General features: G+C 39.5%; 1 protein-coding gene across 13 annotated transcripts in view; it reads left to right on the top strand.

Moving 5' to 3' along the window:
* Positions 1-22,584, top strand: part of tenm1 (teneurin transmembrane protein 1) — a 2,164,854-nt gene that overhangs the window by 1,975,355 nt on the left and 166,915 nt on the right. For all 13 annotated transcript variants that reach the window (XM_048544387.1, XM_059651404.1, XM_059651405.1 and 10 more), the window contains 3 exons: positions 13,060-13,161; positions 15,691-15,885; positions 18,196-18,396. In XM_048544387.1, coding sequence (XP_048400344.1) covers positions 13,060-13,161; positions 15,691-15,885; positions 18,196-18,396 — 498 coding nt within the window. The remainder of the gene's footprint in view (positions 1-13,059; positions 13,162-15,690; positions 15,886-18,195; positions 18,397-22,584) is intronic.

The raw sequence follows: 22,584 nt of genomic DNA, 5'->3' as shown, positions 1-22,584 counted from the left end.
TATTTGATTCCTTTGGAGTCTGATTTTCAGTGAAAATAAGTGCAAATTTCTTTTTTTTTTCCAGCATGATTTACATTTCTAACATTCAATGCCACATTGATTACCCAAAGTGTTGCCATTTCAAGGATGATAATATCCTTCTTAAAATATTATGATCACAAACATGCAAGCATTCTAACTGGGACATAGCTGGTATACTTTTGCTTATTGCATTGATCCAAATGTTGATGATTATCCTAAACTACCATTTCCTCATTATAATCTTGATGAACTGATGTTTCATCAGACAACTTTTTGTTTCTGATCTTGGTTCCAAAGCCACCCTCAACTGACTTAGAAAATATGTAATCTTGATTTACTGCCTAATTCCGAACTGAGGATATTCCTGCACATCAATTCCATCATAAAGACTTCATTTCCCACCTTCAATGCAATTCACCTGTTGTTCATGTATAACGAATGAAACCTTGGCCCACATCTTTATGACCATGAGTCTTGATCTCTCCAGTGCTCTTGAAGCTCATTGCCTGGCTTCACTCTTGTTAAACCAGAGCTTGTTCAAAATTCTATAAAGTTCTCTCCCTCATAATGTTCCACAATGCTTCAACTTTTTCACCTTCCAATCACCCGGTGAATCAATATCCAGATCTGCAGCATGATTTTCAACTCTTTAGATCAGTACCCAATTTAGTAATCTCTTCCAGTTCGATATTCTTGCCCAGTTCCTCCTCACTTAGAATTACTTCACTTTCTATGTTCCTTCATTCCACTATCAGGTGACCAGTCTTTTAACAGCTATGCACTTTCTCTTCAGAGCCTCCACTTCAGATTCCTCCAAATTTCCTCTTTTCTCTTTGCTTTCAAAATTCTTATTCATTAATTGTGGTGTGACTGGGTTCTACCTTTCGGTTTACATATTTTCACTCTTTGCTTGACATTCATTATATTTTACCATCAGTGTAACAGTTTGAAATATTTTTCTCTGAGAATGCAAAGGTAAAATCATAATGAGATGTTGCAAAATCTCAACATGTTTCACTGAATTTAGATATTTGCAGAGTGATCTGATTAAAGTGTTGGAAGCGATCAAGGTTTTTAATAGGAGAAAGACAGGGGAGTTATTTCTTCTAGTGAGTGAATCGAGCACTTGAAGTTCAATCTTAAAGTTTGATCTAAGTTGTTCTGGTATGATATCACAATGTATTTTTTTCCTCATAAAGGTTGTGAAAATCTTTTATTCTCTCTTCAAAAAGCTATTTTCAGCCAAGTTTAATAGATTTTGGTTATTTGTTATAATTGGCGCTCCATTAATTAATCAAATCTATGTGTGAGGTGTTGCACTTTGGAAAGTCAAACCAAGACAGGGATCCTACAGTAAATGGTAAAAGTCCTGAAGTGTGTTGTGGAACAGAGGGATCGAGGAGGACAAGCACGTAGTTTGTTGAAAGCAGCATCACTGGTAGACAGGGTGATGAAGAAGGCATTTGGAATGCTGCTGTTCAATGGTCGAGGCATTGAGTATAGGTATTCAGTCATTATGTTACAGTTGTGTAAGTCATTGGTGAGGCCACACTTGGAGTGTTGTGCATAGTTTTGATCTCCCTGTTATAAGAAAGACAGAGTTAAACTGGAAAGTGTGCAAAGAAGATTTACGAGGACATTGCCAGGACTAGTAGGCCTGAGTTATAGGAAGAGGTTGACCAGGATATGACTTTATTCCTTGTAATGTAGGAGAATGAGGGGTGGCCAAATTGAGGTGTATAAAATCATGAGGGGCATAGGTAGGATGAATGCAGAAAGTCTTTTTGCCCAGGGATGGGAAACTGAAAACTAGAAAGCATGCATTTCAAGTAAGAGGGGAAGGAATTAAGGACCCGAGAAGCAACTTCTTCATGCAGAGAATGGTGAGTAAATGAAATGGACTGCCAGAGAAAGTAATTGAGGCAAATACAATAGCATCATTTAAAAAGTATAGGTACATGCATGTAGAAGGGTTTAGAGGGATATGGACCAAATGCTGGCAATTGAAACTAGCTGAGTGGACTCCAGGGTCAGCATGGACCAGTTTGGGCTGAAGGGCCTGTTTCCATACTGTATTAGTCTACGACTCTCGAAAGTCTCCCTCCACAACTGATTTGACCCAGCCTGGGCAATATCAAGCTCTATCTCCTGTGCACGCTTTCCAATGCAGGCCATCCTTCCTATAATGTGACACCAGAATTGCACACAATACTCCAGATGTAGCCTAACCAACATCTCATGTAGCCCCATCATAAACTTCCAGCTTTTGTATTCAATCTTTGTTAGGTTCAATGCCATCCCAACACGGGCATGCTGTACAAATAAAGTAGCAAGTGATAGTCATAGCCAAGTCCTTCCACAGCCAATGGATCAGGCCTAAGTGTAGTTGTCCTGCATCTTCCAAATGTGAATTGCAATAAACAATTAAAAACTCAATGGAGAAGAGTCTCCACAGTAATCCCATCAGCAGTGATGAGGCATCTAGCACACCAATGCAAAAGGTAAGGTGTTTGCAACGATTTACAGGCAGAAGTGTTGTGTGGATGGGGAATTCCACTCCCGCACATCCCAGTTGTCCTCCTATTTCAAGGACCATAAGGTCCCACCTCCACGATCGAAAATGCCCTCAACTGCATCTCTCGCATTTCCTGCACTTTTCACCTCAAGTCCTCTCCCCCTCACATCCTGAAGAGAGTCCCCCTTGCCTTCACATATCACCCCACCAACCTCTGCATCCAATGTATTATTCGCCACCACTTCTGCCACCTACAATCCAATCCCACAACCAAAGAGATATTTACTATGAATTTAAAAAATGGAGGCTAGAGAACGCGGGGAACTAAATATTAATATTTTGAAAACAGTTCACATTAAAGAAGAGGAAGTGCTGAAAGTCTTAGAAAATATAAAAGTGGATAAATCTCTTGGACATGATCATGTGTATCCCAGGACATTGTGGGAAGTTAAGGAAGAAATTGAGGGCCCCCTAGCAGAGATGTTCATATCACCTATAACCACGGGTGAGGTCCCAGACGAGTGGAGGCTGTCTAATATTGCGCCTTTATTTGAGAAACATTATGAGGAGAAGCTGGAAACTTTCGACCTGAGAGTCTGGCATCTGGGGTGCATAATATATTGGAAGTGATTCTGAGAGATAGGATTTACATGTATTTTAGAGGCACAGACTAATTAAGAACAGTCAGCACGGCCTTGTGTGAGGGAAATTGTGTCTCACAAACTTGATTGAGTTTTATGAGGAAGTAACCAAAAAGATTCATGGGGGCAGAGAAATAGATGTCATTTACATGGACTTTGACAAGGTCCCACATGGTAAACTAAGTAGTAAAGTTAGATAACATGAAATTCAGGGAGAGCTTGCCAATTGGATACAAAATTTGCTTAACTGTAGGATGGTGGTGGTGGAGTGTTGTGTTTCGGAATGGAGACCTGTGACCACCGGTGCTCCACAGGAATTAGTACTGGGTCCACATTTGTTTGTTATTTATATAAATGATTTGGATGAGAATTAAGAAGATATGGTTAGTACGTTTGTGAATGACACCAAGATTGGTGGTATAGTGTACAAAGAAGGTTATCTAAGATTGCAAGGAGATATTGATAAATTGGGTCAATGGGCTGAGGAGTGGCAGAAGGAGTATAATTTGGATAAATATGAGGTATTACGTTTTGGTAAAACAAACAACTACAAGACATATACAGTAAATGGTAGGGCCCTCGGTTGTGTTGTAGAACAGAGAAATATAGGGATTCAGTTACATAATTTGAAATTTGCATCACATGTGGATGGGGTGGTTAAGAAGGTGCTTAGCATGTTTACCTTCACAGCTCAGATCTTTGAGTACAGGAGTTGGGCTCTCATGTTGAGATCTTACAGAACATTGATGAGGCCAATAATGGACCACTGTGTCCAGTTCTGGTTGCGCTGCTGTAGGATGGATATCATTAAATTGGAGAGGGTTTAGTAAAGATCTATTAGGATGCTGCCAGGCATGGAAGGTTTGAATTATAAAGATAGGCTGAACAGGCTGGGACTATTTTTCACTGAAGCAGATGAGGTTGAGGGGTGATCTTATAGAGGTTGATAAAGTCATGATGGGCTTAGATAAGGTGAATAGCAAGGGTCTTTTCCCTTGGGGGACATATTTTTAAGGTGAGAGGAGAAAGATTTAGAAAGGGCAAGAGGGGCAACTTTTTTATAGAGAGAGTGGTTTGCGTGTAAGTGAACTCTCAGAGAAAGTGATAGATGCAGTTGCAGTTACAACATTTACAGGACATTTGGATACATTCATGGATAGGAAAGTTTGGCAGGATATGGGCCAAACACAGGCAAGTGGGACTAGTTTGGTTTAGGAATATTGTGGAGTAGTTAGACCACAAGGTCTGTTTCCATGTTGTATGATTCTATTTGCATTCCTCCAGTCCTCCAGCACCTCACCTGTGCTGAGTGAAGATTGGGAAAAAAAATCATCAGAGCATTTGTTATTTCCTCCCTGACCTCTTTCAACATCCCAGGGAGCAATCCATCTGACCCTGGACAGCCTCCAAGACTTCTAACTCCTCCAAAACTTCCTCTCTCAATGATTATTATGTTCAATACTTCATACGATACTTCTTGGATTACTATGTCCATTTCATCCCTTTCCTTTGTGAATATGGAGATGGAACATTCATGTAGAATTCTTCCCATATCCTCTGCATCTTCATACAAGCTCCCTTTTTCATCTTGGAGAGGTGTGACTTTCTCCTTAACTATCCTTCTGCTCGTTATATGCTGGTAAAACATCTTTGGGTTTTGCTTTACCTTGCTTACTAATATATTTTTCATGCCCTCACTTCCATTTCCTTATTTCCTTTTTAATTTGATTCCTGTACTTTCTATACTCCTCTAGGCTATCTAGAGTGTTGAAATCTAATGACTATCAAAAGCATTTTCGTTCTATTTAATTTCCGCTGTATTTTTCGAGACAACCATAGGAGTTTAGATTTGGCAGTACTGTTCATATTTTTGGAGGGTTCATGTCTGCTTTGTGCCCCAAGGATTTCACTTTTCACTGCATCCCACTGTTTTACCAATGATTTATCCTTTAGCAGTCATGTCCAGTCCATCTCAGAAAACCACTTCTCAGCTTTGTAAAATTATCCTTCACTCAGTTAAAAACTTGTGCTTCTGATTTATCTCTGTCCTTTTCAACAATAATAGTAACAATAATAATGATAATAATAATAACAATTATAAATCTAGCTGAATTGTGGTCACTATTACCAATATATTATCCATTATAACTTCGCTCACTTGCCTGCCTTTATTTCCCAAATCTAAACCAGAACTATATCTCTTCTCATTGAGTCTGTAACCTATTGTTTAAAAATATTGCTCCTGGGTACAGTATATAAATATTTCACTCTCACTGCCCATTATATTGTTTGAATGCCAGTTGATATCGGGATGAGTCTCCTATTATTGTCCTCTTATTCCTACAGGCAGAAATTTGTCAGTACATATATTCTTCTGACACCCTTTTCAGTATTTGGGGGTCTGTAGTATACTCCTCGTAGTGTGACTGTCCCTTTTTTTTTATTCCTAAGCTCAACTAGTAAAGCTTAATTTGTTAACCCATTTAATATGTCATCCCTTTTCATGACTCTAATTGATTTTTTTTTAACCAATATTGCTATGCCCCTCCTTTTTGTCACTCATCCTGTCCTGCCTGAAACTCCTTACCCAGAGATATTGAACAGCCTACCTTGCCACACCTTCAGTCAGCTTTCTGCAATAGCAATGACATCATGCTGCCATGTGTCTATCTGTGCCCTGAGTTCGTCTGCCTTTGTTTGTAAGACTCCTTGTACTGACCTATAAGCAGCTCAATTCTATCAATTGCTTTTGCTGGGAGAGTTTTTAATCCTCATTTCTTTGGCTTTCTGAGTTGCAAATTGCATCACTAACAAATGTTTTAATTCCTGTTTCCCAATATGAATCTAACTCATCAAAACCTACACTTTGGTTCCCATTCCCCTGCCAGTCTAGTTTAAAACCTCAGCAATGGAACTAGCAAAAACCCCCACAAGGATATTTGTTGCAGCTTTGGCCAGTGGAACCCATCAAGCTTGCACAGGCCCAGCCTTTCCCAGAAATAGTCCCAATGCCTCCTGAATTTCAGTCAATTGAAACAATATTTTGATATTTATAATGTCGGTAAGCTAGACAAACTATTCTATGATCATAAAACCCAAAGAACTGCCGATGCTGTAAATCAGGAACAAAAACAGAAGTTGCTGGCAAAGCTCAGCGGGTCAAGCAGCAACTGTGAACAAAAATCAGAGTAAATGTTTCAGGTCCAGTGACCCCTCCTCAGAACTCTTCTGAACAGTTCCGAGGAAGCGTCACTGGACCCAAAATGTTAACTCTGATTTTTCTGTACAGATGCCTGCCAGCCTGCTGAGCTTTTCCAGCGACTTCTGTTTTTGCTCCAATTCTTTGATTATAATGAGTATGAGTGTTACAAACTCAATTCCATGCTCAATGGACCGAGTAACTTTCTTCACTGATGCTCTGTAACAGTTCTCTGATTTTCAGCTTTGTCTCAGTTAAAACTGCTAATAAAATGCTATAACTGATTTTCATTAAATACTTCTCCTGAGAAACCATGACTTGCTTATTTTTTATGCAATCTAGCTCCCAGTTAATGATTTTAATAATCTTCTTACAGTGGCTTTCAAACTCCTTCCTGATTGGAATGCTACATGATTGTTCTATTTAAACAAACATAAACAAAACGTTTTGTTTGTTTTAAAACTTGACGTAAATTTAATTATTCTGAAGGAATTGTTAAGAGCACAGAATTGCCAGTACTCAATCCAAATAGACCAACAAATTATTTAAAATACAAATTTGACTTAATTTGAGTTTGAGTGTGAAGTTTATGCTGTTTATTGACTAGTGGTAGATGAGTATTCAACAAAATATTTGATTTTATGAATCTTATAACACTCCACGATAGAAATGTATCTTCACAATCTAATCATTCTGGTCATACACTGAAATCAGTTATGACATCGTCACTTCAGGCAACGTATCTCATTGTTGTGAATAATGTGCATGCAATTTTGCCATAATAGGCATTGAGAAGTGCAAGCAGATCACCTATAGGAACACATATTAATTGGGAAGTAGAACATTTAGTCATTTATACTTTGAAGAGCTTTGAGAAATCTTTCCGCAAAAAATTTTCCAAATATTATAAATTGCACAAAACTGTGGTGGCAGAAAGCATTATTCTTTTTGGAGGAAATTGTGAAAATCTAACTTTTGAGGATATACAGATTAACTGGTTCTGCTTCAAATTACCTGCAGTTCCTGAAGTTGCGCAAAGATGTTTCAAAGAAAAACTGTAATTTCTCAGCTTGTATTGTTTTGCTAATTCACTGGCATTAGCAATATTAAATAAGAACTGGTAGCATTCGCTTAACATGCAATGCTATTCCAGTGACGAAAATGAGTTAGTGACTTCAAAGTAGTATGGTCCAATCCTGACCTATATCACCAGATGGAGGATTTTAATCAAATTATTTCCAATTCCATCATGAACAAGTGAATATCAGATGGCATGTTCATCCAGCTCTATTTTCTTGTGCATCTCTACTCCTTTCTGTCATTATAATGCTAAGCATTGAAACTCAGCCAGTAAGTTTCTCCACCTCTGTCTCATCCATTGAAACTCTCTTCAAAACTTATCCCTGCAAGCAATCTTTCAGTTACCCCTCTCAATATCCACTTCCTTGACTCAGTGTAGATTTCTTATCTGATTGTGCACCTTTGGATATTTTTCTATGCGAAGAACACTATATAAATATAAGCTATTGTTGTACATACTTAAACAGTTTGAGTTGTTACTCTGTGAAAAGCACAGTATTGCATGTTCTTGCTCAAATTTCACAGAGTACACAGTTCTAACAGTAAATAAAAAGTTGACAGTGAATGAGGTTTTGAGTGTGCACTGTCCAATTTGATCCATTCTCATACCTTGATTGTTCTATATAGAGCCATTAGTACCTCTTCCAACCTCCTGTTTGTCTATCATTAATGCTTTGTTGCCCTCATGCTTAAGAGATTCGAGATTCAATGCAAGGTGGCTCTCATTTTGCTCGATAAGTCTGTAGCTGTCAGTGTTTTTGAGTTCCTCATCTTACACCAGTTTTGGCCTCAGTTTCAATTAGCTTTGACATCAGGTCCCAGACTTTAACTTCCAGTGATCCATATTAAAGGAAGCAGCTCCAGAGATGGTGAATGCGCTGGTAGTAATCTTCTGGGAAAGCTCAGATTCTGAAACAGTCACAGAGGATGGATTGAAAAACTGCCAACGTAACACTTTTATTTAAAAAAAAACAAAAATCCAGCAAATGTAGGCCTTTTATCTTAAAGTCTGCTATTGGGAAAATCTTAAGAGTTTGTTATAAAGAATGTAATTAGGAGAACATTTAGAAATACATAATATGATCAAACAGAGTCAACATGGTTTCATGAAGGGGAAATCATGCCTGAATCCTGTGGAAGTGGAGTTGAAGATTATTAGAACAGCCATGGTCTTGTTGAAAGACTCAGTGGGCTAGGTGGCTTCATCCGATTCTTATGTCTCATGGTCTCTTCTCAAAAGTAACGTCGACTACCTTTGTCCTGGATGCAGTACATCGTGATGATTCTCACTGCAGGACAGTAGTAAAATGTGTACAGCCAGTTTGATTTTCCATATTGAAGTTGTCTTCCACTGCCTTCTGGCACCTTCTCATTCACTTGCCTTTTACTCCCTCCTTGCATGACCCACTGAACCTGTATCCCTAAGAGAAGCCTGAACTAGGATTCTTAAGGCCCTTTGTGCTTCAGATTTCCAAAGACTCCCCCAATTTAGAAAATGGGCTATACCTCTATTCTTCATACCAAAGTTCATATCTCACAGTTTCCCATATTGTATTTCACTTTGTCCATTTCCAATCCTGTCTAAATCCTTCTGCAGCCTCCTACCTTTCTCAACATTACTTGTCCCATGCCACTTTTTGTGTCATCTGAAAACCTGACAATAATCCCCCGCAGTTTCTTCATCTAGATTGTTAATGCATAATCTGAATAGTTGTGGCTCCAACACTGATCCCTGCGGAACTCCACTCTCATCCTGAAAAACACTCCTTTATCTCTTTTCTCTGCCTTCTACTTATCTGTCACTCCTCTATCCAAAGGCTTCTGGAAATCGAAAAAGATCACATCCACTGGTTCTCCTGTGTCTACTTTCTTGTTCGCACCTCAATGAATTTTAATAGATTTATAATGCATGGCCTCGCCCTGAGTTCTGACTCAGCCTTCTTTTACCATACACTTCCAAGTACTCTGTAACCGTATCCTGAAAAATTGACTCTTAAAATCTTACCAATGACTGAGGTCAGGCTAACTGGCCTATAGTTTCCCATGAGTGATAATGGGAACTGCAGATGCTGGAGAATCCAAGATAATGAAATGTGAGGCTGGATGAACACAGCAGGCCCAGCAGCATCTCAGGAGCACAAAAGCTGACGTTTCGGGCCTAGACCCTTCATCAGAGAGGGGGATGGGGTGAGGGCTCTGGAATAAATAGGGAGAGAAGGGGAGGCGGACCGAAGATGGAGAGAAAAGAAGAAAGGTGGAGAGGAGAGTATAGGTGGGGAGGTAGGGAGGGGATATGTCAGCCCAGGGAAGACGGACAGGTCAAGGAGGTGGGATGAGGTTAGTAGGTAGGAGATGGAGGTGCGGCTTGGGGTGGGAGAAAGGGATGGGTGAGAGGAAGAACAGGTTAGGGAGGCAGAGACAGGTTGGACTGGTTTTGGGATGCAGTGGGTGGATGGGAAGAGCTGGGCTGGTTGTGTGGTGCAGTGGGGGGGGGGACGAACTGGGCTGGTTTTGGGATGCAGTGGGGGAAGGGGAGATTTTGAAGCTGGTGAAGTCCACATTGATACCATCGGGCTGCAGGGTTCCCAAGCGGAATATGAGTTGCTGTTCCTGCAACCTTCGGGTGGCATCATTGTGGCACTGCAGGAGGCCCGTGATGGACATGTCATCTAAAGAATGGGAGGGGGAGTGGAAATGGTTTGCGACTGGGAGGTGCAGTTGTTTATTGAGAACCGAGCGGAGGTGTTCTGCAAAGCGGTCCCCAAGCCTCCGCTTGGTTTCCCCAGTGTAGAGGAAGCCACACCGGGTACAGTGGATGCAGTATACCACATTGGCAGATGTGCAGGTGAACCTCTGCTTAATGTGGAAAGTCATCTTGGGGCCTGGGATAGAGGTGAGGGAGGAGGTGTGGGGGCAAGTGTAGCATTTCCTGCGGTTGCAGGGGAAGGTGCCGGGTGTGGTGGGGTTGGAGGGCAGTGTGGAGTGAACAAGGGAGTCACGGAGAGAGTGGTCACTCCGGAAAGCAGACAAGGGTGGGGATGGAAAAATGTCTTGGGTGGTGGGGTCGGATTGTAGATGGCGGAAGTGTCGGAGGATGATGCATTGTATCCGGAGGTTGGTGGGGTGGTGTGTGAGAACGAGGGGGATCCTCTTTGGGTGGTTGTGGCGGGGGCAGGGTGTGAGGGATGTGTTGCGGGAAATGCGGGAGACGTGGTCAAGGGCATTCTCGGCCACTGTGGGGGGAAAGTTGCGGTCCTTGAAGAGCTTGGACATCTGGGATGTGCGGGAGTGGAATGCCTCATCGTGGGGGCGGAGGCGGAGGAATTGGGAATAGGGGATGGAATTTTTGCAGGAGGGTGGGTGGGAGGAGGTGTATTCTAGGTAGCTGTGGGAGTCGGTGGGCTTGAAATGGACATCAGTTGCAAGCTGGTTGCCTGAGATAGTTTCCCATCTTCTGCCTCTCTTCCTTCTTAAACTGGGGTGTTATGTTCGCATTTTCCCGCCCTTTGAGATCTTTCTGACTCCAATGATTCCTGAAAGATCACCACCAATATTTCCACAATCTCCTCAGCTATCTCCTTCAGAATTCCAGGGTGTAGTCCATCTGGTCCAGGAATATTTATCCACTTTCAGACCTTTCAACTTTACCAGCACCTTGTCCTTACTAATGGCCATGACTATCACCTCTGCCCCCTGACTATCTTGAAGTTCAGGTACACTCCTAATGCCCTTGACCATGAAGGCTGATGAAAGATACTTATTCAGTTCCTCCAAAAATTTTTGCTCCCCATTACTACTTCTCCGGCCTCATTTTCCAGCATTTCATGGTCCACTCTTGTGTCTTGTTTACCATTCATAAATCTAAAAATATCTCCAGCAATCATATTTTATATTACTAGTAAGTTTACACTCGGATTTCATATTCTTCCACTTTATTGCTTTTTTTAGTTGTTCTCTGCTGGTTTTTAAATTTAAATTTCCCAATCCTCTGGCTTTGCACTAATCTCCATCACATTGTATGCTTTTTCTTTTGCTCTTATGTTGCCCCTGCTCCACTTGCAGTTGTGATGCCCACAACATCTCACCTGTCAATTTAAGCTGCACTCCGAGCTCATTTACCTTGTTTCGTGTACTGAGTGCATTTAAGAACAACACCCCCAGTCCTGTGTTGAGCGCTGCCCCCACCTTCTCATAGTTGTCCATTTATCTGCTATGCTCAATGTTAGATTCCTGAGCCTTTCCATGGTCTCTATCCTCTTGCTTGTTCTGGAAGCTTTAATAATCTCCCTGAGTCCTCTATCCTATTGTTTGTTCTGGAAGCTTTAATAATCTCCCTGAGTCCTTCTCCTCTTTTACTCATTTAAAGTATTTGTGACCTTGATTTCCCTTGATTTGAGATCTCAGTTCATTGACTTTATTCTGAATGTTTCCTTCATTAAGATTCAGAGTGCTTACTTTTGTTCTATTGTTGAGTTTCCCTTGACTGTTCCTTGGTACAATATGACGTTCACACATATTTACCCCTTCCTTTTATTTGATGGCAATAATTAAATCCATCACTACTAGTATTCTACTTGCTCCTTTACCTTTGACTTTCTAACTATCCGTGCAACTGAAACCTTCCCCTCCTCCTGTTACTTAGTTTAAAGCTCTTTCTACAGCCAGCAAATGTTCTGTCCATCAGTGAGTCTCTTCGACCAACTTATCATAGAGTCAAACAGTATAGAAGAGGTCCTCAGCCCATCGATTCTGCACTGACAAAAAATAACCTACTGTATATAATCCCATTTTCTTGCTCCAGGCCCATAGGCTTGAATGCTATAGTACTTCAAGTGCTCATCCAAGTATCTTCTTAGGCAGTGCATTCCAGACCATCTGGGTGAAAAACTTTTTCCTCAGATCCCCTACAATACTTAGATCTTGTACCTCGTTTTTAGGAAGAGTATTGCCGCTGAAAGTCTGTAACAATAATATGAGGAGTTGACTGACTCCTCTCCTCTGCCATCTACTTACTTGACTGCTTATTTCCAATTTTGGATCAATATTTTGATCAAACTGCATCTAAATTGTGTCAATTGTCTGCTGCTGAAAAATGTAATAATTTTGAGATGGCTTAATCTCTTATTCAGTAACAAACAACACTATACCTCTCTTTTTATGTATATATTGTAACCTTTTTTATCTCTTACCTGAAATTGTACCCTCACCAGTCTCTAGCAAGTTAGTTACAGACCTTTATTCTGATAGCTGTGAAGAAGTAGAGAAATGGAAAGGGGAAATAAGAAGTTGGAAGTATCATTAGATCATTTGGGATGGGCTACCTGACTGTTTTTATCTGGTGTGGCATGTGTGCAGAAGAAGTTTTGACATATCATCCATTCTATGCAGGGACACCTAGAAAATGAATCCTTCTGATGGATTAACTTGATCAGTCCCAGTTTAAATGCAATCTGATGGGACATTGTTCTCACACAGATGTATCATAATAAATGTTACTCAAATCTATTTGTCATTATTAAATCTTGTTTCCAAGAGAATAAGAATCTGGATTCATTTGCAAAGTTATTTGAAAATTTTTTATTCAATGTTGTCATTACTTGTAGAATCCATGGATGAATGCTCTTCCAATTGCAATGGGAATGGAGAATGTATCGCTGGCCACTGTCACTGTTTTCCAGGATTTCTTGGCCCTGACTGTGCACGAGGTAAAGCCAGCTGTGGCAAGTAGTCAGCCAGATATGACTGTATTGAAGTATTCTGTCACATAAAGCTCACCTTTTATCATTCAGACATTTTCTCCATCATGCACGTGTTTAGTGAGCATTCCTAACCCTCACCCAATCACCATTCCTCACCCACTATTTCTCCAGATTTCTTCATATCCCCTCTGCACCCTCCATGACCCTTCATGTCAATCATATCCCTTCTATATTCATTCCATTATCCCCATGTCCTTTTTTGCTACCTATGCTGTTACTAATCTTAACTAAAACAAATTCAAATAAAAATGTCAAACAAGGATATACTTGTTACAACTTCTAATGTTGTCAGTTGAACAATGAAAATGCTTCCAATCATGCTGTGTAACAGGCCTTCTACTCATCTGAGTCCTTTACTCGTTCTTAGAACTCACCTAAGTATTCATACTGAGGCCATGTGGGCAAACAGATATCGGGCCATCGGCCGAACAACTTCTGTTGATCCATTTGCAAAATGGCCTCATTATGAGCACATGGCAGAACTCCAGGACTGACTAATAGATTCAGATCGATAGGTAACCTTGACACAGATTGAAAATGAATACTTTATTCTTGATTGACACTTATGTGACATTGTAATTTTTTTTATTTCTTTGATGCAGTTTTTCAAATGCCAAGCTATTTAGTTGAATCATATTAGGAGATAAAAATTGGATTAAAGCTTTATTCATAAATTCCGTGAGCAGCGTACAGGCCCTTGTAACCATAAAGTGGGTGTCGTTGATTGAACATTTAAGAGGTTATAAGAACAACATTCTTTTTCAAAGGGCTCAACCTGCTCACTTATTTTGTGGGAGATTGAGTGTGGAGGATCCATGGGCTAAATGAAGAGGGTGCGAATGATGCTTTGGGGCAGCAGGAATGTAAGCGGACCTGGTTGTAGCTTGGGGGCATTGGCAAGTTCTCTTAAATCTACCTGTCAAAAGGTCCTCAACTCCTTAGAGGCAAATAGTTCCCATTATCCTTTCACAAAGGATCCCGTAGCCTTCCAAAACCTTCCTATCATGATGAAACTAATGTGGTGTATGAAAGTCAAATTTCCCCTATGTCTTTATCAGATCAACCCACAACCAACTCCGCCCCACTCTTCCCACCAAATCCCCTGAACATCCCAATGCTTCCTAACACTGGAAAGATGACATTAATCAGGAATGAAGGAGTAAGATTAATATTTCGGCCTTTCAGGTCTCGTTTTACCCGTTCTAGGCTCAAATCTAGGCAGCTGAGGGAAGGAAAATCTGACCTCTGTCTCCATATGTAGCATTTATTTTGTTTCAAAAATAGAAAATTCAACCTGAACACAATGTAAAATATTGGCCGATTTCACTGATTCAGTGAAATTCACCTGTTCAATTGAAATCATTTGAATTTAGATTTTGACTCATTATTTATCCTGAGGGGGACACCAAAGTACCTCCCTCTGAAGAATGTTCTTAATTGTCTGTTGTCCTTTTCTCACTGATGTGAGCAAGTTGTTGGCATGGAACCCAGTTTAATTTCCAAATAATTGACTTCAGACCCCAAAGAGAGAACTGTTGATGTGCCTCAAAATGAACATGTTCAATTTAAGTGAACATATTCGAATTACATGCTTAATGTTGTGGTTAACGTTGAGCAAATTGGTGGCGTTATAGTGATCCTTCTAAAATATCTTCCATTTTAGGATTAGGGGATGTATTCACTTTCCCTCATTCATTTTCAGCATATTCAGCAACAGACTCTCTGAGGTCTCAGCAGTTAAGACCAGTCCTAAGTTTGATCCCAGAGATACTAAGAACTGCAGATGCCGGAGTCAGAGATAACACAGTGTGGAGCCGGAGGAACACAGCAGGCCAGGCAGCATCAGACGAACAAGAAAGTGATGTTTCAGGTTGGGATGCTTCTTCACAAAATGTAGAAGGGTCCTGAACTAAAACGTCAACTTGCCTGCTTCTATGATACTTCCTGGCCTGCTGTGTTCCTCCAACTCTACACTGTGTTATTTCTAAGTTTGATCCCACCTTCTTTGTTCAGTTACTTGAACTTATTCAGAGTTTTACTATTTGGCCTCCAAAAGCCAGAGTCTAAGCTTTTTGTTACAGTTACCTTAGTGAGATTTTTGGCATGTGGCTGACTGTACCAAAACTGCAAACCGATAAAGAATTGATTTTAACTAAATGCACTTGAAAATTAGCATTGAAAAATGAGAAGATATGTTCCACTCTTTGACTTTCTTCAGCACTGCCAGGTAAACGGCCTGTGACAACACTCTGGTGTGTTGCTGTGCATTCTTGTATCATTCTTATTGAATCATTACAGAGATCAAATGCTAAAGAACTATTAGCATTATCATGAATAAAATGAAACACTCAGCATTGTTTATAGTACTATTTATTTTGGAAAAACTGTCTGCATAATGCAGGCAATATGTAATGTGCAAGACCGGACTTTGAAGACCTGTGTTGATACTAATACGTTGTTTCTATCCATTTTCAGACTCCTGCCCTGTCCTTTGCAGTGCAAATGGTCAATATGAAAAAGGCCACTGCTTATGCCACAGTGACTGGAAAGGGCCAGAGTGTGATGTACCAGGAGATCAATGTATTGATCCAACCTGCCAGGGTCATGGGGCCTGTGTTGCAGGAGTTTGCATTTGTGTTCCTGGCTATCGAGGTGAAAGCTGTGAGCAAGGTTGGCCCAGCTCGAATATTTTGTGTTCTGTTAAATCTATTTTATGCTATGAATGTTAAGAAGCACAGCAGTGATGTAATGTTATGTTCGTTAGAAGTCATTGACCTTTTCATTAAGGTTTTCAACAAGTCTTATCTTCAATACCATTTCTTTTAGTTAGCTTAGGGTATCTGGCACTCGAGGGAATTTTGTAAATAGGAAGATAGTGACAAGAACCTCAAGGGTAGAGCCAGCAGACCTGAAAATTTAAAGAATTATAGGAATGTTTGAAAGTCTGTCCATAAAGCAGTTTAACATGTCTTATTCCTTAATTTGAATAATGTACTTCAAGTTGTTAATCAATGTGGGCCAAGTCTTAATTAACTGGACTATAAATGCCATTAGATCAGATGAGGGGAAAATTCTCATTCCAAGCTGTCAGTTCTTTTTTTCCTGACAAAGGAACCAAGGTTGCCATTGATAGACAAATCTGATTTAGGCTTTAACACTCAGAAAGTGCATTTGTGGTTGTCGAAAATGCAACAGTGTGAAATAAGTGCCACGGTACTCTGTAACTGCAAGCTATCAGCTTCAGGTCCAATATAACTGCCATTCTGTCACTTTTCAAGTGATGTACCAAAGGATTGAGTGTTCCATAGTCCCCAAGACAAAAACAGAAGCTTCTTTTGCAAATGTTTGTGAGTCAAACACTCAGTCTTTCAGCCCACTATGATGAACAGGAGCCTACTTGGCAGCAATATGTTGCTTTCCAGCCTCTATTCACAAGGATGAGATACTAAGTTGTAATCTTCTGCAATTTTCTTGCAATTATCTGAAAATTGTTACCTTTTTCAGCAAGTGAACCAACTGCATTAACTGATATGATAAGAATGGACCACTTGAACTGTATTCAAAAAACATTTTGTAAATCTTCATTTATGAATGACAGCTTTCCTATTTAATAAATACTCTTGGTTACATAAAATGTTTTGGTATAATAGACCATTCACTAGCATTAACAGAAAATGGTTTAAGTTCAGCTAGTTCAGTGGGATGTGAATCTCATCTCTGTGTTAGCTGTAGAGTACAGTATTCATAATTTATGTGAGTTCAAGTCATACCAACTCTCCTATAATAAATAAAAATGCTTATGTTGGGAATAAGTGGCCCATGTTGATTGTGACTTAAGAGTACTATAGAATTTTGTTTTATGTTCCTACTGTTATTATAATAGGTGCATTTCCATCATTGAGGCTGCAATAGTTACCAGAAAGAACAAGAACTATACATTGCATCAAAACACGCTGTTGAGGTTGCTTCTGCATTTTATGAGCACAATCCACCTGAAATTGGCATAACCAACATAATTATTTCAAGTACAAGTTGTGCCCAAAAGATTGAGTTTCCACACTTTTCATTTTGGTTTCAGAAAAACTGTCCTGGAAACTGACCCACATTGAATTATTCTGGATTGAATTAATAAAATGCCTTAAAAAAGTTAAATATTAAAAGATAAAGAGTTTCCTGACAAAACAGATTAATATACAAAAGTTGATCTAAAATGATCCTTATTATTCTTATTATTAAAGTTGTTCTCAATTATTTGCAACCAATTTACTCACATATATTTATATATTTATTGAGAAAATCCCAATTTCAACTCAATGAGAAGAACAAGTTATGACTGAAGAAGTTTATTTGTTTTAATGCAAGGGGAAAACTTGTTCTTAAATATTCTAAGAAACTGGTGGACATACTGGGAATAAAATGCTTGGAACTTCAACACGCAAATTAAAAAAGGAACATATTCTGTTCTTGAGATAGTAGAAACTGCCGATGCTGGAGGATCTGAGATAACAAGGTGTGAAGTTGGGTGAATGCAACAGGCCAAACAGTATCAGAGGAGCAGGAAAGTTGACGATTTGGGTCTCGACCCGAAACGTCAACTTTCCTGCTCCTCTGATGCTGCTTGGCCTACTGTGTTCATCCATATTCTGCAATTGTGTATGTTTTACTATTTTTGGCATTCTCTCAGATTGATTTATCTCAGAAGTTTAAAATCTGTTATCACCGAATATAGTCTGAAGCAAAGACTGAGATATCATGAAGGAGGCAAGAGGTGATGGATATATTAATTGAGGGTTAGTTGAGTATGAATTAGTTGAATAAAAATGGTAACTAGTAAGCAGTGAGTTTTGTGGTGTGTGGCTAACCAAAATAAAGCTCTCACATTAAAGTGTGGACTTGAATTCTTTGTAAATACAGTTAACTTTTGCACTATACCTGGTGTTTACTTGGTTTTTAACCTGTTATTATTTTCATACTCTTTAGAAGACTGCTTGGATCCGACATGTTCTGGACATGGTGTCTGTGTACAGAGTGTATGTCACTGTGCTGCTGGCTGGGGAGGGCTTAAATGCGAAGTACCAGCAGCTGTTTGTCATGAGCAATGCTCAGGCCATGGGACGCTATCGCCAGAAACAAACACCTGTAATTGTGACCACAACTGGACAGGACCTGACTGCTCAACAGGTAATTACAGATATAGCTTACTACTTTTAAAGCTGCCATTCATCACAGGATTTTCTCTATTGTCATAATATATTACGCTGACCCAAATTTGACCACTTTTAGAGAGAGGGGTTCCCAAGTTACAGTCAGAATTTGGAATTTAATTCAATCAATGGGGGTCTTGCCCATCACCCTGAGAGCCCCATAGGGCCTCATTTCAAGAAGTCCCAACATGTTATGTGCCAATTATGTACTGAAGCACTTAGCAACGGGCCTTATCTGGGATCAAGGATGCTCCTCATTGTCATCAAAGCCTCTGAGGTATTGGTATAGCTGCTGGCAATAGACCCAGTGGAGCCCAGGACCAGCAAAGGACCCCTGCCAGAGGTGAATAGGGTTGATGAGGAGACTGCCATGTGGAGGTTGCAAGAGAAAGTGGGCAGGCTGGGTTAAAGGCAAAAGCTTTGGCTTTCATTCAGAATTGACATTCTGCAGTTAGTGGCTTGGAATTGAGTGATAGTCACTTCTGCCCTTCAACTTAATCAGAGGAGGTTTTGGCACCACCAGGAGATTGACATGGAGCGATTCCCACAATTAAGTGTACCATGCCACCATGGTTCCTATTATGATGAATAGCAGTAAATCAGTCCGGCCCAGGTCCTAAATTCACTGTAAGGTGGGTTTCTTTGCTGCCATAAATGTATCCTGTCTATATAAATAAAATGCTGCTGTGCATTAGCTTTATGTTACTTTGTATCATATGCTGCACTGTATTTAAAGTGGTACACCTATACATGCGAAGTGCCCTGAGATGTTAAAAGTTAGAAGCTAAGGAAGGGAATCAATGAGAAAGCTTTCAGCCAGCAAAACTCCAGTCATCTAGAAGGTTGGTCAAAGTGGAAATTTGAAAAAAATTATTCCATGGGACATGTGTTCCTGACCAGGCTGATATTTTGTGGTAATGATGTTGAAACTCAGGAAGAAGGTTAGACTCCCACCTGTTGGCATTGATTGTTCTATGCCACCTGAATATTACTTGCCACTTATCAGCTTAAGCCGTGACCAGGTTTTGCTATATATAAATAAGGACTGATTCACAATGGACAGTACTGAAGTAATAATCCAAAGATGTACAGGTTAGATGGATTGGCCTCTTTCCACATTGTAAGGATTCTATGATTCAATAATTCTATCCTATTCTCTGTCAGGATTAGTGATCATCCTCACTGCTGACCTTATTATGGTCATCGATGAAGCAACTGCAAATGGTTGGGACTTAGACACTATCCTGAGGAACTGATGCAGAAATATCTTGGGGCTAACAAGATTAGCTTCCAAGACCTGCAACATTTTCATTTCTGCTGGGTATGACTCCTGCTAGTGGAGGGTGTTCACCTCATTCTCAGAATCTTCATTTTTGCTGAGGCTCGTTGATGTTGTAAATGTATAAGCATATAAATATCAAAGAATAATTTAGTGTATTTCTCAAAAGAAAGGACTTGTGGTCAGTATAAAAAATTGAATATGTAGAACGGGTCTATGAAAAAGAGACGGGCTTCCATATTCTTTAATATAGCATACTCTATGTTTTTTAATATGGCATTTTCACATGCAGATTTAGATTAACTTGCACAGATGAGTTCCATCAAATAACTACTACAGCTAGTAAGACACAAACAAGCTGATGTCACTGGAATACTTTGCTTGATCATGCCCTGTTGTTGCCAATGCAATTGAATCTAATGTGATCATTTATCAAGTCTGTATCATGATTACAGATAGTTGAAACCACAGCATAACCTTTGTTTAAAAATAGTAAGCTGCAAAGGAAACAGGAAAATGAGTTGACTCTGACAATTATATTGTAAAAGTCTGAGACTGCTGATTACACACATATTAACTTACCAATCAGTGAAAACAAAACACCAATTTGGATGTCTTTGTTGTCTCTCAGTTTTGAGAGCTGAACTTTCAAATTTTACTCGTCAAAACTGAAATGAGTTTGGGAACTCTCTGATGCCAATTCCTAATGACTGTAAGCCCCCATAGCCCAACATTGCATATTATTGAATGTTAATTAGCAATTTCACGAAAGCGTACTGTTAGAGCTGTTTTCATACTGATAGAGGGATTACTGGATCACTTCATAAAGCTATCTAAAACTCTAAAAGATCAGACAGGATCAATAGATGTAGATTGTTTTCAATGGTTGAGTCTGGAATGAGACAGGAGGGTTGAGACAAACTAATGATTTAGAACAGAAAGCAGGAGCAGTAGTTTTACCGCTAAGATTAAAAGTCAAATGCAGTACTGAAATTGTTGATGAAGTAGAGATCATGTTACCTTTTAAGAAGATGTTAGATATGAAGTTTAAGAAAGGTATGAACAATTGGATATAAGATTAGAGCATACCTGGTGGAAGTGGTATGCAGCCACACAAGTGTCAGGCAGTGACTGTCTCCAACAAGAGAGAGTCTGACCATTGTCTTTTGACATTCAATGGTATTACCATTGCTGAATCTCCCACTCTCAACACCTTGGGTACTACCATTGATAGAAACAGAATTGGACCAGGGAGACAAATATTGTGGCTGCAAAAATAGATCATGGGCTAGGAATTCTGCAGTAAGCAACTCTTCTTCTCTTATCCCAAAGCCTGTCCGCTATCTACCAGGCATAAACCAGGAGTATATTGCAGTAGCCTCCACTGGAAGGTGCACCTTCAACAATGCTCAGAAGCTTTATTACCATCAAGGAAATAGGAGGCCATTTGATAGGTACTCAACCACCAATTTTAACATTCATTCCCTTCATGTACCAATGGTACAGCAGTATGTACCATCTCCAAGATGTACTGCAGTAATGTACTGAAATGTCTTTGACAGCACTTTCTAAATCCACAGGCTCTGAAACTTTGAAAGGCAAAGACAACAGATGCGTGGAAATGCCACCAAGCTCCTCACAACTGTGACTTGGTATTGTATCGTTGTCCCTTTAATGTTGCTGAGACAAAATCCTGCAATTCCCTTCCTAACAGTTCTGTGCAGATCCCAACATCGCAAGGTCTGCAATGGTTCAAGGAGGCAGCTCACTACATGGCTCACCAGTCAGTAAATTCTGGCCTAGCCAACGATACCCACAACCCTTGAATGAAGACCCGCTAATCAAAATGACTATTTTTAAAAGTCACAATTCCTTAAATTGTTTAAGCATTTAGGAGTTTCATAATTCAGGAGAATATTCATATAACCAGTTTATTTGTGTCTGTGATCAGCAAACAGACAGTGAAGGTTATTGAATCCAGTTCCAGCATAACTTCGTGTATATACCAATGCTTCCCAAATATTTTACACTTTATATCTTGAAAATCTGTGTTGCCAGTAACAAAGAAAAAAACGTACGCACAAATAAATTCCCTCATGTTACTTTAAAAGATGTTTTAAGCTGATTGAGTTAGTTTATATAAAAGGCTATATAAAAATACCGTGCCGACAGGTATTATCTAAATTTGTTAACTAATTTCTTCTCTATTTAATAGCAACAATTTCTATACATACATTATTAGCATTCTGCAAATGTAGGATAAAAGGAACTTGAATTATTTGCAAGAGATCTAATTTCAATAATTGTCTTAATTTTAATTTTGGCCACATATTAATTTGTTTAAATTGTGCCTCCTATTAATGTGGTTAATGTTGTGTAGCTCATAATTAAAGTGTGTTTTGAATTACAGCAAACAGCAATGTACCGCAATCAGTGGTAAATATTTGGTAACATGACCCCAAATAGGATGAATCAAGAATGAAGTGTGACACAGTAACACTAATGGGTATCAACAACACACCCTACAGGGAGGATTAATGAGCATCTAGCACTGTAGTATTTCTGCAGGAAGCTTTTTTTAAAAAAAATTCCATCCATTTTGCAGATTATTTCCTTTATGGAAGACCTGTGTCTATTCAATTGAAGCAAATGAAAGAGAAAATCAAGTGAGACAGAAAATATTTGCTTTCTCTTTTATTTTGTCAGATGATAAAAAATTATATTTAGTTACCAATGAGATATAGGCACACGCATAGTTTTGAGAATACATAGTTGTGTAATTCTATAGTTCAAAATTAGGCAGTTTGATTGTCATTGCTTCCATTGGCATGAAATTCAATGAAACAATTTTTAAGCCTTTTGACTTCAGTTCTTTGCCTTGGCCTT

The sequence above is a fragment of the Stegostoma tigrinum genome, chromosome 15 (genome assembly GCF_030684315.1).
Source record: "Stegostoma tigrinum isolate sSteTig4 chromosome 15, sSteTig4.hap1, whole genome shotgun sequence".
NCBI lineage: Eukaryota > Metazoa > Chordata > Chondrichthyes > Orectolobiformes > Stegostomatidae > Stegostoma > Stegostoma tigrinum.
This window is presented reverse-complemented; position numbering and strand designations above follow the sequence as displayed.